We start from the raw sequence: 16866 nt of genomic DNA on the forward strand, positions 1-16866 counted from the left end.
TTATAATCATTAAGCTTGTTACATATAAACTAAGATATAAAGAATTTGAGATTTTTAAAAATTAACTGTTAGATTTTGAATTTTGCAATTTAATTTTTATTATATTTTCATATAAATCATTAATAAATTAAAAACTTCAATGATATATATTATTGATATAATATAGTTTAACCTACTAATAGGTACGTTTCAATAATTCATAATTATATTCAATCCATTCATATGTTTTTGTAAAACTAAAAATCCAATTATAAATAAATTTCAATTTTATACATAGATAATTTAAAACGTACAAGAGTGTTTGTACTTTTTTTTTATTAAATAAGCATTTATTACAAATGTAAATAATATCACCAATTATGTAATATCAATATCTCAAAATTGAAAAAAATTAAATTAAAATAGCACTTGTATTCCAAAGATTTTGATATATATTTGTTATTATTAAATCTTAATACTTAGATTTTTTTTATACAAATATGCTATTGAGATAATCTATCTCAATGATAGAAAATTTGTGGTTAAAATTTATTGAGCTATTTATTAATAAACCCTATTTGTTGTAGATACACAATGTTTTTACTACCGAATTTAGAAAAGCTAAACAACTTATTTTTAAGAAATAAAGAATTACATGTTTTATTAAACAAAGAAGATAGACAAATAATCTGCAAATTTTTGGAACTAACTGATATACCATTTTTTTTTGAAAATTTAAGAAGTTTTTTATTGCTCCAAGTAAAAGACTAGTATTGTTAAATATTTAATTAAAAAATATTTCAACTATAAATAAAATGATAACAATTATAATATGATAAATATATGATTAATGTATTTAATCTGAACTCAACTTGAACACAAATTAAATTCTTTTTAATATATAATGTTCTATTAATTTTATTTATAGGAAAAAAATTACTCAATTGAAATAATTTGGAGAATACATTCTAAGCAAATTATAGATTTTAGTGAATTCATCACAAGGTTTGTAACTTAAATTTTTCTTTTTTAATTTTTACATTTATAAATACAAGCGGTATTATAATAATTTTCAATTTACCTTTTTTCTGCTTATAACCTACTTTTACTAATACCAAATTAACACACTGCTTGTAATAAGAATTAACTAATGGCAAAAGACTATAAACATGTCAGTCCCCTGTGTAGATAATTTATATTTATATAGTGATTCATTTATCATGATAATTAAAAAATAAAACTAATTTCTATAATTTCCAAAAAAGAAATTTGGTTCTAATCCTTTTCTTACCCTAATGATCATTTATCTAAGAATATGACTGGTTGATAACAACTTTTGAACCAGTATTTTAAAAGATATTAGTTTTTTATACCAGGTTAGGAGGATTTATTTTCTATTTTTGTTAGTTACATATGTATTTCCATTTATCTGTTATAAACATTTTTTTAGATCTATCTCATATATCTTATACGTGTGTGAGCTTTATTTCTTTATATGGCAACAAACATATTAAACTAGCTTAGACCAATACTTAGGAAGTTATTCTCATTTTCATACCTAGGTAGGAGGAAGAGTATCTCTTTGAAATACTTAGTAATAAAAATAGCAGCACCCACTCTTCACCACTAATCAGGATGTGATGAGTGGGTTGTTATACAAGTTGTTAATAACTTCCAAAGTTGTTATCGACTAGTCATTTTCATAATTAGATCATTTTCTATTTTATAAGCTACTAGAATACGTAAGTTGCCATTAAAAAATATAAAGTTGACAACCATAAAGGAAATACATATGTAATTAACAAATAACAAAAAAAATGTTTTCAAAAAAATCAATATTAATTAATTAAGTGGCTAGCGTTAAAAGAAATATTCAGTATATCTTTTCCATTTAGAAAACAAAAAAGTTTATTCAATTTTATTAAGGAAGAAAAAGATAGGCCAATATTTTAATTTTATTCATATAATGTAGAATACTATTAATTTTTGATAAGAAAAAAATTATGTTTTATATTTTTTAAATAATTGTATGAGTTAAAGTTAAATTATCACTCTATATAGTACTTAATTGTTATATAAACCTTTAATGTTAAATTTAAATTAATTATATTGAACACCAAATTAATTTTAATGCACACATTAAAACAGAGAGTTATAGAAATATTGTATTTATTATCTCATATGTTTATAAATCATTTTTGTTCTTCTGTATTTGTGAATTATATTATATTATATTTTTTTATTTTAGTTACAGATTAGATATAGATCACATTATTAAAACCTTATTATCTCTCTTAGAATCAAATGATGAGTTAAGTCAAATTATATTAACAGACTTGATTGCTAGTTTATTACTATTATTATCAGGAGAACCGAATCATATTTTCCATAAACATTTACAAGTGGTACAACATTTTATAACACAAGTAAGAATAATCAAATGAAGTTCTGTTAGCTTGTTAGTCAGAGAAAGTAAAAATGTTTTTTTATTTTATATTATTGTATTGCAGTTCACTTTTTGTATATATTTACTATAGTAAATGAACGGCCTACAATTTAAAGTAAAATTGTATTTTGAAAATAAATGCTTTATTGAATTTTAAATTAACTTATCAAGTTAAAGCTATTTTCACAAACAAAAATTTAATTGAATATTTTATTTTTAAAGTTCAAGTTGATACTCTTATAAATAAGAGACCCTTACCAAAAAGTAATTTTATAAGTAATTCAAAAATGTTATTTTTTATGTTTTTCCTAACATCATAAATCAACCAGAAAAAATTTGTCTCAATAGACTGGAATACTTAGTAATAAGATTGATCTAACTGGAGTCATAGTGTTAGGGTGATTAGAAGAATTTATTTCCTCCTAAAACTTAAAATAATTCTATGCTATTTTATATATGAACAACTAATTTGCATGAACTTTGATCCTTTTAAAATAGCTTAAGCAAAATTAATAAATGCATATAAATCTGGATTGTAATTATCAATAAAAGTAAATCATCAGTCATACTGATTATTTATGTATTTCAAACATATGAGATAAATAATATTAATCACGATAACACAACAATAATTGTTAGTTATTACCAATTTCTTATACTCCACATGTGAATTTTTAGCTGTGAAGCTGAGAAGGTATAATTTTACTATATGTTTTTTTTTTGTGTCTGTTACCACTTTTTCTCAGCTCTCGCCGAACCAAATTCTTTCAACAATATGTCAAAAGATCACAATTCGTATCTAGTCAAAGACATTACCTTCAAAAATTTTCCTCGTTCCCCATTATTGGAGGTAATCTCCAAAAAAATTACAAATTTAAAAATCTCTAATTTTCGACATTTTTTCAATTTTTTTGTATAGATGCACGATGTTTTACCTATCATTTGGTATATTTTTTTATAATTCTGACCCTTTACCAAACCTAAACTGCTCACAAGGGGGGATTCAAAATGAAAACTGTTTCACAAAAAATTAACTTTTACAACTTTTATTTATTAAAGTGTTCCGGAAATACTGACATATATATTTATATATCTTAAATTAATGCTTATGTAATATACTTTAATATTTTGTCTTCACAGTAAAAACAAACATCAAAATTAATAAAAAATATATGATTTTTGTAAAAAAATTCATTTTTCTATTTGAACTTTATAAAGCTATAACTTATAACATATTGATCATTATATTTTTTTTAAGATAAGTTCTATTTATATTAATGTATTATTAATATATATATATATATTTATTTATTTATATATTACACTTATAAATCATAAAACTTGTAATCAGAGTATAAATAAGGAAATAGCAGATCATGTAGCTTTTGGAATAATCCATTCATTTTTTAAAATTAAACATTATCTACAGACTTGCATCAAAGCGTTTTTTAATAATAGTGATATTATTCACTGTCAGATATCATCTATACGGGACCCAACTATTTTATATTTTGTTTATCCATATATTCCATATTTGAATCAACTTTATTTTGGAAATGGTCATTGCTGTCAATAAGAGAATACTTTTGTATACTTTTACAATTAAACCAACATATAATAGTAACGTTTTTATAATTTCTACATCATTTGGTGATAGCTCGTTTTTGTTTTGATACAGTTGAATTTGTTCCTTCTATATGGAGGATTAATAAAACCATACTACCCATTTAATGTATGATCCTTAATCCTAGTTTGGTTTTTTTGTTAATTACTAAAATTATTGAAAAGCCAGGAAATTTAAAAATATTTTATTTGTGTCAACCACGAATATTATATTATTAAAAATATTAGGATTAATCAATACAAATTTTAGTCTAGTGTATTGATTATAAAAAACCCTGACATTTGGGTATATTTAAATCGATTGAAATGTTGCCCATATCTCATTAAACCAACAGCCAAAAAGATGTTTAAACTTATGCTTAAAAATATGCTTGCAACGGATATAAATTATCACTTAGATGTAGCATTTGAGGAATACAGACAGTATAAAACTCCTGAAGCAACATTTAAAATGCTTGAAATGGTATTATTTTAATTTATAGATAAAATAAATATATTATATAAAACATAACAAAATAATCAGTTTTTAGATAATTTAGATGAAGATACATATTTTTCGTTAATTCAGAATACTATTCATCAATTTTGTAGTAAAGCTAATTGGAAAATTATATTATCGATGGTAACAGTATTTGTAAAAATAAAACCTGAAAAATGTCATTTTTTAAAAGGTAAGAACATCTATTTTATTAATTTTTTCTTGCGATAAATGCTTAAAGAATTCTACCTATTTAAGTATATAATGAATTGTTAAACTATTTTAATTTATTCATTGATTTTGTCATTTATTGTTGCACTTAAAACATATGACTCCTAAAAATTCCATAGATTGTTAATCTATTATCAATAATAAATTCTGATTTTAAATAATATACAATGTGATTTATTCAATGTTGCTACCTCATTTTCTCTTAAAATAATAATTTTTTTGTGAATTTTTCTTTAGCTTATATGTAGAAAACTAGTGTAATCAGGGGGTGAATATGGGTCCCTTATCCCCAATTTAACAAAAAGTATATGGCGAAGATACAATTTTTTTTCGTTTAAAGAGGGAAGTGGAAAATTTAATTTTGTATATCCCCCAAGACGAAACACTAACTACGCCACTAATACGAAGCACAAAAGGTATTAATTTTCTATTGTATATTTATTTATTTTTTTTTTTTTTTATCTGTTACCACTTTTTCTTAGCTCTAAAAATCAAAAACCTTTACATAACCGGGGGGATTATAAATAGCAATTTCTTTATGAAAAATACCTTTTAAATTTAACTTTTAAAATGTTCCGAAAATACTCCAGAACAGTACATAATAATAATAATAATAAATTAAAACTTATGTTACGTACTATGAGTTAAAATAAAATTATTTTTACTTGGATAACCTTCTTCTATCTGTGAACAGCACCCGAATTAAAATAAAAAATGTTATTTTGTAGAACAAATTATTGTTGTTCGTCTTATAATAATTTAAAATTGTATTAATTTTAGCTTCGTTGGCTTAGAAGTTAAAACTGAGAAGTTATTATTTTACTATGATGTGTTTTTTTTTTCATATCGCCACTTTTTCTCAGGCCCGACCGAATTCTTTCAACAACATATGAAAGATCACAAATCGTATCTATTTGTTGACATTACCTTTAAAAATTAAAACAATTTCACTGGTTTCCTGTAAATGGAGGAAATCTCCAAAAAGATTACAATTTTTGTGATCGGTAATTTTTGACATTTGTTTTTTTTCTTTTGAACTCCCACAAATTTTTCAAAAATAAATATATCAAAATAATTTTTTTTTATATTGAAACCTAAGATATTTTCCCTTTCATTTGATATAAATTTTTTCAAAATCAGACCCTTTACTTGTCCATAGGAGGAGATTCAAAATAGCAACTTTTTCATAAGAGTCAATTTTTTTAACTTTTAAAATTGTTCCAGAAATAGTGCGCTCTTTAATCCTCCAAACAAATTACAACTTTTTAAAACAGTAAATTTCTACTTATTTACTTAAAATTACCATAACTTTTTTAAAAAATGAACAAATCAAAAGTTAAGTTGAAGAGTTCTACTTTGTCGGGAAAATTGTCCGATTTCAAAAAAAGTATGTCGGATGAAAGTTGTATTTATTAAGTATTTAAAAAAAAATTTGTGTTGATCCATATATTTTTCAATAAAATATAAAAATTTAACGTTTACAATATAAAATAGAGTATACAAAACTAACACGAAAATAGCATGTTTTTTATGCTACTACGGCAGCTATTTGTAGAAGATAAATCGTTGGAACAAATAAATTTTTTTAATTTATAGTACGTAACATAAGCTTTGTTATAACATTAGTTTGAAGCTTGGAGTATTTTTGGAACATTTTCAAAAGTTAAGTTGAAAAAGTTCTACTTTCTATACGCATTTTAAAAGGTTTGCACTCCCCCTGTATAAAGGGAAATGGTCCGATTTAAAAAAAAAGTATGTCGAATGCAAGAGGTATATATAAAGTATTCATTATTGAAGAATAGAATTGATTCATGCATTTTTTAAAAAGTTATAGCAACATAATGTTAAAAAATGTAAAATATAATATCAAGAATTTTTTCACTAAAATAGCATATTTTTGCATACGGTAGTCATTTTCACCATGAAGACAAGTCCAGAGGTCAAATTTTTTTTTTTCAAATTAAAGTATATTACATTNTTAGGTCAAACTTTTTTTTTCAAATTAAAGTATATTACATTAGCTTTAATTTAAGGTATATATTAAAGTGTCAGTCTTTCCGATACATTTTCAAAAGTTAAGTTTAAAAAGTTAATTTTTTGTAAAAAGTTACGATTTTGAAACCCTTCCTGTGGGCTTGTAAAGGGTCAAATGTTCACAAAAATATATAAAATGATAGGTGAATACCTAAGGTATCTATAAAAAAAAAAAAATTATATTGATTTGGTCATTTTTAAAAAAGTTATGGCAATTTTAAGTAAAAAAAATTTAAAAAATGTCAAAAATTAGCGATTTCTAAATTTGTAATTTTTTGGGGGATTTCCCCCGTTTAAGGGAAACGAAGGAAATTTTTTAATTTTTAAGGGCAATGTCTTCGACTAGATACGAATTGTGATCTTTTGACATATTTTTCATCAAAATCGGTCCAGCGAGAGCTGAGATTGAGCCTACACAGACACAAAAAAAACACATAGTAAAATTAATACCTTTTCAGCTTCGCATCGAAGCTAAAACAATAACTTTCCAAAATTTTTCTCTAAACTGTCTAAATGATTAAACCATATTATATTTTTTTCAGTATATCTAGAACAATTATTTAATAAAACGTTGTCTAATTGGTTATCAAAGGAAGATTTTGCGGTATGTAAAGCAGCTCTCCTTGTATTTCGCCATTGCTGCCTTAACATTGGTTTGTGGTCTGAATACAGTCGCTGGTATACATCGTACAAAGTAGATGTTAAAACTGCCAAAGTTTTTTATGCTTTATTAATATATCTTGTACCGTATGAATTACCAGCAGCATTAGCTGCTCATACAAACATGGTAAATATATTCAGAAATTATATATTTAAGTTTGTGAAAATATTTTTGGTTACCCACAATATTATTCTTTATATAAAAATACAATCTATGAAAATTTGAGGTCAAAAAATATTTTTTTACTTGTCTCCCAAGAGCTATGAGTTTGTTAAATAAATTAACCAAACTATACCGAAAATCATATTATTATCTATTACTTTTAGCATAGAACACAGCTATTTTAGTTTCAAATTTTTTTATTTTAAATCAACTTATTTTTCGCTAACTTAATGAAAATGATTTATTATATTTAATCAGGGTAAGCACGTATAAAACGAATACTGTGTCTAGTATAAAATTATGAATTTCTCACGTATAATACATAGAACATTTTTTTTTTTTGTTATAATGAAACTACTGATAAACATAAAAACAAATTGTAATTTGTATTTAAAATAAAATTACAATTACATTGTACAATTTTAATTACAATTAATTAATTATAATTAAATCAGTACCTAAAATTGAAAAACTCAATTTTAGAAATTTAGAAAAATCAAAAAAAGTCTTCTTTTTAAAATTGCAATAACTTTATTATAAAAGTCAGATTTTTATGAAATTTTAATATGACAACCTAGGAACCATAATTTTTTATTCAATATTCAATTTGTTAAAACTTAAGTCCATTATAACTTGAACGAAACCACCTACGTATTTAAAAAAAATTTTCCATTTTCAGATCTTTAAAAATGTTCTAAAATGTCTGTATTTATTAAAAATATACCAATTTAAAGCTGATAAAGTACACTATAATATTATAAAAGTGCTCACAAAATTTCTACTAAAAGAAATTATTATCTGAAAATATTTATAACTGACACATAAATCCTTAAAAATAATAAAAAAAATTTTAGGCGGGTGTTAATTAGGATACATATACCCTACCTCCTAAAGAACTATTTTGTTTGACATAAAATATAGCCAATATAATTTTTCGGTTTGAAAAATCGTAATTTTTTGTCGAATTTCCCCCATTTTCGGGGAACGAGATGATTTTGTTTAATTTTTGTGGGTAATGTCTTCAACAAGATATAATTTGTGTCTTTTTATCTTATTGTTGAAAGAGACCAGGCCGGTGAGAACTGAAAAAATGTGGTGTCAGACATAAAAAATACCATAGTATAATTAATACCTTCTCAGCTTTGCATCGAACCTAATAAAGACATTATTCTTTAAAAAAATAAAAATTTTTATATGTGCCAAATATATCTCTAATGTATCAAAAAAATAAAAAGAAGATTATCAACTTTACCATGTGAGACCTTAATTATTATTGTTTTTTAAATTAAAAAAAAACCCAGCACAGGGGGGTCGCGGCACAGTGGTGACGTGGCATAGATGGATTAAGTATAATGATATCTGACAGTGATTAAAATCACTATCAAAAAAAACGATTCGTTGCAAATCTTTAGATAGTGTTTAATTTTAAAAAATTGGTGGATTATTCCAAAAGCTACATGATCTGCTAGTTCATTATTAATATCCTAATTAAGATAAAGTATGTCGAATGAAAAAAGGATTTTTAAAAAATATTATTTCTCATAAAAAAATAATGTTGATCCATACACTTTTCAATATGTCATAGCATTATAAAGTTAAAAATGTAAAAAATAAAATCGAGAATTTTCACACAATAATAGCATTCGGTAGCCATTTTCACCGTGAAGATAAAATAAAGTCCGAATTTTTTTTTTTGCATAATAAAGTAAATTACATTAGCTTTAATTTAAGATATATATAAAAGTGTCAGACCTTCCGGAACATTTTCAAAAGTCAAGTTGAAAAAATTAATTTTTTGTGAAAAAGTTGTCATTTTAAATCCCCCCCTGTGGGCAGGTAAAGGGTCAAATGTTCACAAAAATATATAAAATGATAGGTGAATACCTAAGGTATCTATAAAAAAAAAAATTATATTGATTCGGTCATTTTTAAAAAAGTTATGGCAATTTTAAGTAAAAAAAATTGAAAAAATTTCGAAAATTAGCGATTTTTAAATTTGTAATTTTTTTGGAGGTTTCCCTCATTTATAGGGAATGAGGGAGATTTTTTTCAATTTTTGAGGGTAATGTCTTCGACTAGATACGATTTGTGATCTTTTGACGTATTGTTGAAAGAAATCGGTTCGGTGAGAGCTGATAAAAAGTGTTAACTTAGTTGAATATATATGTCTAAGAATCAATGTTAATGTAGTACCTAAATGTGAAATGTGTTATGATCCAAAAATGTAGANACACGTCATAGTAAAACCAATACCTTCTCAGCTTCGCATCGAAGCTAAAAAAGTGATTTAATAGCTCTAATTATAATTAGCTATTAGATAACGTGATGTGCGGTTGAGGAAAACACGGTGGTACCGTGTCAAGTTATCTAATTAAAGTATGTGTTAATTTATATATGATGCATCATTGAATTACAAAAATACATATGTAAAAGCATAGAAAACAATCTTTTTTATAATCTTTCTTCGCTTAAAAACATTTTAAAAGTACAATTTCTAGTTAAAAAATAGGATGTCGCTAAAATTTCATGGATGAAGTCTTACAGCTACCTCTGGTTATCGATATGTCCTAAATATTTTTTTTAATGTATCTTTTTCTTGACAAATCCTAGTAAAAAAGAAACAAAAGTAAAAATAAAAAAAAAATTTAGACCGTCTTTTGCAAATGGACAGTTCTAATTATCTACTAAAATTAATTAACAATAAATTTCATTTTTAACAAATCAAATTCTGAGTAAAAAATGGCAATATTTCAAAAAAGAGCATTTTAAAAAATAACTTCAAAGTGTCTATCTGTCATTATTGTATGTGTGTGACTTTGTTTTTAGCATTTATATTAAGATCAAATGTTATGTATAAGTAATTTATAGTAGTCTTCAACGATGTTTTTTTTAACGTGAATATCATTGCAATTATTTCAGTAATTTATAGGGACATTTTAATATGTACATTATTTATACAAATTCGACAAAAACCATGCAAACTTAAAGAAACAATTATTTACGAATTTTCATCACCATAAGTATATATTACAAGGGCAGTATATAAGGCTAATAAGTAATGCCATTTTTTTTCCTAAAAATGTCTATAAATATGTTATTTCTGTATTATTCTATAAATGCTGTTATTGATTAAGTTTGTGTAAATTTTATTCTGTTATATACTATTATTATTTTGAATTAAAAAAATAAAAATTTTCTTTAATTATTTTTATAAAATAACTAATTTTATTATAAATAAGTTTAAAATAACAAATATATAAACTAACTTTCAAGTTATTTTTGTTGACAATATAATAATATTGCATAATATACATATCGCGATGTTCAATATTTGTCAATATCAATTCCTAAACTTATTACTAGGTTTTATAAATGGTATTTTGAATTTACGAGATTATTTTTCATTCTTTTTTATAGCAACCAAAATTGACTGAATCTTGTGTAGATATCCAGTCAAAATATGTGAAAGCAGCTCGAGAACAACTTATTGTAATAAATAAAGGACAAGATTATATGGGATTATTTAAAGATTATGATGATTATCAAGTAAGCATTTATATTTTTAAGCCTTTGATGCGAAGCTGAATGAGATGATATTAATTTTACTATGTTTTTTTTTATAATGATTGTGATCACAAATTCCCAACTTCTACTGAACCGTTATTAAAGGGAATATAGCTCTAAATTTTTTATTTTATAATTTTTTTTTAACATCAAGAGTTACATAGAAATTATTACTATTATTTTAATTGAAATAATTTATTTTGATATTAATTTAAAAAAATTGCTATTTTAACGAAATTTTGAGCTTTTCTCGTAGATTTACTGTTAATAGTAATTATGTAATTTTCTAACTATATATCAATTTAAACAGTACCATTTTTAAAATTTCTAATGTAGTTATGTTAATTTTAAATTAAATAGATGTAGTAAGTTCAACTTTTATACATTTTCGAAAAAATCAACTTACAAAACTAAAGAAATAGGTTAAACGTAATATGAATGATTGTCATTTTGCACATATTATTGGTAATATGTTAAAAATTTAAATCAATAATAAATTTAGAAAACATTTTGTATAATTAACTCGTTTTTTATTAATTTCTTATTCTAAAAACTAGATGTGGTAAAAAAATCTAATTGCATATATCAGCGACAAAAACTGGTTTAAAAAAGTACATTTTTATCTTTTATGAAAATTCTATATTAACCAGTGTTCAAAGGAGTGTTAAGTATTTAAAGTAACCCCCTATTTTATATATAAGTGGTATTAGGTAGGGTATTGTTTGGATGGTTCACAATTATGCCGGTCGTGTATAAAAAAATAGATTGGTTCCTAGCCCAACCTGACCTACAGGTGCTAATGGTTTGGTTATCATATAGGATAAGCAATAACACAACTTAAACTAAAAACAGACTAATATGTTAAGTAAAAATAATTTATTTGGTAATTTTATTTCTAAACAAATGTTTAATTTTTTTAAATAATTAATGTTCTATTTATTCTAAGTAATTACCAAAATATGTACATTGTACAATTGGTAAATTCTATTTGAAATTTTCATTTTTGTACAACTATTGACATCATTACTATTTTAAATTGTATAAATTATTTTCTAATTTTCCATATTTGTTGTGTTATATTTTAGAATCGTCACGAAGCAGATATAGAAAAAGTGTTGAATCATTTTAAAAGAACTGGTCATATAATGCGTGTTGTATTAGAAGCCTCAGTATTCCGACAAAAGTATTTTTTGGGCACATTTTTAAAAACATTGATGAAATCTCATGCGGATGATGATAATATCAGATGTCAATTTATAGAACAATTAAATGATATGAACAAAATACCTAATTCAGCTTATATTAAATGGAAAGAGGAGCGTAAAAGTGTTTATTTTTCTTAATTAGATGTATATATTTAATCAATGTTATTAAAGAAAATGTAGATTTAAATTTTTTTTTGTTTCTCAAATAGAATTATTCTTAAAATATTTTAAATAAAGACCTATAAAATGGTAGACTAAGAAAAAAATTGGTTTCGAGTTAATGCATTATTTGTTTGCTATTTGTCACTATCTAAGAGAGCGTCACATTTAAAACTTTCCGCATACAACCATCCAGAGGTGGAGTTATGTTCCATATGGCTATTTATTTATTTATGATATACCCCATTATTATCAACTATTTACCGCGAATTTTTCCACGTTCTGTTGCGCCTTACCGCAAATATTGACGTTCACGTAAAAAATAGTATAATTTAATTGATTAACAAGATAACATTAATTTACTTTATTATCAAAACAAAAAATGTTTTAAACAACAAACTATATAAAAAAATTGAATTTAAACAAAAAATAATCTAAAAACTTGTATTTTTAATAAAAAAAACAAATTAACACTCATATAGAATAAAAATAATTTTTTAACTAATATGAAATTAAGAATATTTCTTTTTATAATACTGTGATTCTATAATATAAAATTATATGTTATATGATTTACATTATAATCTAACAATTCTTTAAATGAATAATAAATAATAATTATTATTTTTCTAAAAACATATTTGGGTTGAACATACAAAACAACAGTATGCTTTTATCATAAGTGAGATCAAAAATTTTTAAAAAGAATTTATTTGTTGATTATAACTTTAAATAACTCTACTGAACTATTGTAAAATAATAAAATAGATACGACCTTTTCGTGGAGGGTAACTACTTCAAAATCTATACTATAGTCTTTATTTTCGTATTGCATTCTAAAACGACCCGAGGGAACTAATAGTAAAATATTACTTCTCCGGGGTTTCCAATACTGTTATTTTTAATACTAATAATAACAACGACAAAAATGTACAATACTCAAAAGTAAATATATATAATAAATGGATATGAACAACAATTACAAAAATCTCTTGTAAACTATAACTACAAATTTTTGTTCTATATAGCCCCTTTTTATTGTGAGTTTGGTTAAAATTACCCGGTTAGACTCTCATACACAGTATGTGGTTGATGACAATCTTACAGATACCATAAACTTTCGTAGTGCATCCCGTCCCTACCCATTAATCTTATTACGATTGACCCTTTCTACTATGTTCAGTTTTCTCCTTCAACATCACTTCGTTGCTGAATTGCCTATCGAAGCTCTAGCTTTCATTATCAGCAGGCAATTTCCCCATTAGTGTGGGTACTTCTAGTTGACCAATCGCTCTTGTTAACCACAATCTTTCCACGCTCCATGTTAGATATTTCAGTAGACGAAATGTGTGACGTCATCCATTTGTGGTAGTCTATTTCTTTGTTCTGATACTTTGTTGATCTAATGTATGAACGGTGTAGCCGAGTCGGTAACGTGGCAGTGCTTAACGCGCACTGCCTCAGGTTCAAAACTCGGTCACGGGTGGCTTTATTTGCTCGAACGAAAGATCAGTTCGGTAATTGGAGTCACCATCCCACTCTCCGGCGACGGACTTACCACCTGTCTCTGAGTATAAATGGTTAAGAAACCTCCTCCTTTAGGGGAGGCCGCTATGGGTTAATAAAAAAATATTTAAAAAAAATGTAGATACTATTCAAAACAACCCGTATCTTATCAAAATTTAAGTTAGAAGAAAGTCCATTGCGCCATTACCAAGTTCGATTGGATAAATTCCTGGTAGAAAATTGACAGCTGTGTAATTGCACGATAAGTACATATACTCCGCAATATAGCACTATGCTGAACCTTCAATAGCATATCCGCATTTGCCTTAACTTTATGAAGAGCGTCAATCCAGGTAAGGCACATATAGTTATACGGAATGCATTACACTTAATAAAGGCGATACTCTCAGATACTCATAATTTAAGTATGAATTTTGTCAGAAACCCAAAAACCTTCTCGGGTAAGTTCTGAACTTTAAGGTTTGGTCGATTATAATTCCTGTGTAATTGACGATTGGCTAACCAGAATCTTTGTATTATTAAGTTTCATAACAAGAAGAGTATCTCTATTGTTTCTCTTAAATGCAACTGCTATAGATTTTCCAATGACAAGAGAAAGTTCCTGCTGTCGGAATTCAGCCACAACTGTTCTTACTGCTTTTGTTACTTCTTTTTCCTCTTCAACTACTATGGGATTAGTCGCTACTGTTATTTGAAAACCCGTTGGCAGGTGTTGTTTACATACCTTGTTATACATTATGTTCCATAGTAATAATTATCATTTATGGTACATCAAATGTGAATGGAATTACTAACTTCTGCTCAATGTAGAAGCTTATCATCACATTACTTTTTTAAAAATAAAAGATAATCTGGAACTTCCCAGTCCGTTAAAGCTTGAATGATGACACTAAGTTAAAGGCAATCTGAACATATAAACTGGCCACGATATACGCATCACGCCTCGTTATTGCCGCCTAGACTGTCTTACATATAGCAATTATTGCGTAATTCCCATTACACTACCTTTACAAAAATCATACTATACATTATGAAGCCCATCATTTTGTATTAAGTATACTTCTAAATACCGGATTAAAAGAAACTCCATAAGTTTTCCCACGTCATACAGTAGGGACAGTGAACGGTTAGTCGATGTGGTTACCAATATTCCATTGGTTATACCATCTGGCCTGGGAGATTTTTCCTGTATCATAAACTATAAATATTGTCGTCTACTTTCTCTTCCACAAATAATTGTACTATGTTCTCTTGCGGGGCAGGTATCTCATTTAAGATATTTTTGAGCCCTAGAGATTTATATAATTAAGCCTCGTCACCAGTACTCCTACATCACTCCATTCTCATCTAAGGTCTCTAAGATATCTATGCGTATAAAAAAAAGTTGAAATGATGCCTTTGATATAGTATATAATAATTAATAATAGATATATTTAAAAATATTAATTAAAACGGGGTGTGGTGTGGTGAAATGGATTATTCAGTCGCCGCTTTAGCGCTGATGTTCAGTTGCGCTGTTGGTTTCCGGATGGGTGACCATACGGGAACTTAACAGAGACACATACCTTGCCATAATGAGGTTGCGTCAAGACGACAACCAGTGTAAAATACTGTTAAATTGTGTATGCAAAGCCGACCCCAAATAGTTGGGACAGAGACTATACTGTAATGATAATGATGATTTAAAAATATTAAAAATACTTAACTCTCAACCATAAAATTCTTTTTGGTAAATAATTGCAATTGTATATTTTGAGCTTAAATTTAATTAAAAATTATTTTTATAACATATTTTACATCTGCTTTATAATTGAAATAACAAAATATTTATTAATCTTACAAGACAAAGTTTTCAGTATTTTTTTTTTTAAATTATGATATAAAAATCATGAGAATGCCTACGGAACAATATGCCGAAGGAGTACAAAAATTACAACGGCAGCTAAGCCAAAGGGACTCTTCCTATACTCTAGAGTCTGTTTTTATGGGAAAGGTTAAAAGAGCGTAAATCTTCCCGAAATCCACGTAATAATCTATTTTTTTTTAAATTGTTACTTATAGAAAGATTTTGACCTAGAAGTTATTAAAATAAAAATAAAAAATTATTTAGCCCCCCAAAAAAAAATTTAAAATCTATACCTGCCACATCTCTCAATTATGGCTCTCAATTATATAATCTCTCAATTATATTTGTTAGCTAACACCTTTATTCCAAAACATAAGAAACTTTATAATTAAGTTATTAATAATTTAAAACAAATCTTTAAATAAACGGTCAATATATATTACTTCTCTTATAATTAAAATTAAACTGTATAAAGATGACAGGCTTAATTAACACTGAAAAATCCAAACCCAAATAACGACTCTGATTTTTAGAATTCTGTAAGTAACTGTTGCCGCAAAAACTATAATATATTTAGTGGTGTAATTAAATCAAAAATTCTGGAATAAAAATAATAAAATTGTGTAAGGTTCACATAGCCATGAGGGTTCTAAGCTACAAGAGCCTAATATATATTTCAAATTTCAAAAGTCTATTTTAAGAAAAATCAGGGGATTTAGAAAATTTGAACAAATTATTTCGTGTAAATATACAAGCTATAATAAACAATAATGAGTCTTAATAGAATTGTGGTGTTGGCCTATTGACAATCTTTTTTTGGGGTATATTAGTATTTTATTTTATTATTTATTCTTGATAATCTGTTCTTAATTTTTTTTAGCTTCGATGCAAAGCTGAGAAGGTATTATTTACTAAGATGTGTTTTTTTTTTTTTTTTTTTTTTTTTTTTTT

The 16866-nt window shown here is 25.5% G+C and overlaps 1 protein-coding gene across 4 annotated transcripts; it reads left to right on the forward strand.

The window, feature by feature from the left end:
* The first annotated feature begins 36 nt into the window (after positions 1-36).
* Positions 37-12909, forward strand: LOC126907997 (Fanconi anemia group A protein homolog). Of its 4 annotated transcripts, XM_050689784.1 has the most exons (9): positions 43-182; positions 567-738; positions 908-984; positions 2228-2405; positions 4299-4511; positions 4572-4719; positions 7334-7578; positions 11032-11160; positions 12264-12872. In XM_050689784.1, exons 2-9 carry the CDS (start codon positions 574-576, stop codon positions 12519-12521), a joined length of 1413 nt encoding a protein of 470 aa, XP_050545741.1. In that variant the 5' UTR covers positions 43-182; positions 567-573; the 3' UTR covers positions 12522-12872. The 4 variants fall into 4 exon arrangements, with proteins under 4 accessions (XP_050545742.1, XP_050545744.1, XP_050545741.1 ...); XM_050689785.1 differs by lacking the exon at positions 11032-11160 and having other exon boundaries at positions 37-182; positions 12264-12909; XM_050689787.1 differs by lacking the exon at positions 4299-4511 and having other exon boundaries at positions 41-182; positions 12264-12882.
* The last annotated feature ends 3957 nt before the right edge of the window (positions 12910-16866 follow it).

Source organism: Daktulosphaira vitifoliae, unplaced genomic scaffold (assembly GCF_025091365.1).
Source record: "Daktulosphaira vitifoliae isolate Bord-2020 unplaced genomic scaffold, ASM2509136v1 Scaffold_5, whole genome shotgun sequence".
Classification (NCBI taxonomy): domain Eukaryota; kingdom Metazoa; phylum Arthropoda; class Insecta; order Hemiptera; family Phylloxeridae; genus Daktulosphaira; species Daktulosphaira vitifoliae.

Bases quoted from the DNA above. Each gene is read 5' to 3' on its own strand.
- LOC126907997 (XM_050689784.1), top strand. From the start codon at position 574: ATGTTTTTACTACCGAATTTAGAAAAGCTAAACAACTTATTTTTAAGA. The intron at 739-907 runs GTAAAAGACTAG...TTTTATTTATAG, and splicing joins GAAGTTTTTTATTGCTCCAA to GAAAAAAATTACTCAATTGA. The intron at 2,406-4,298 runs GTAAGAATAATC...TACAAATTTTAG, and splicing joins TACAACATTTTATAACACAA to TCTAGTGTATTGATTATAAA.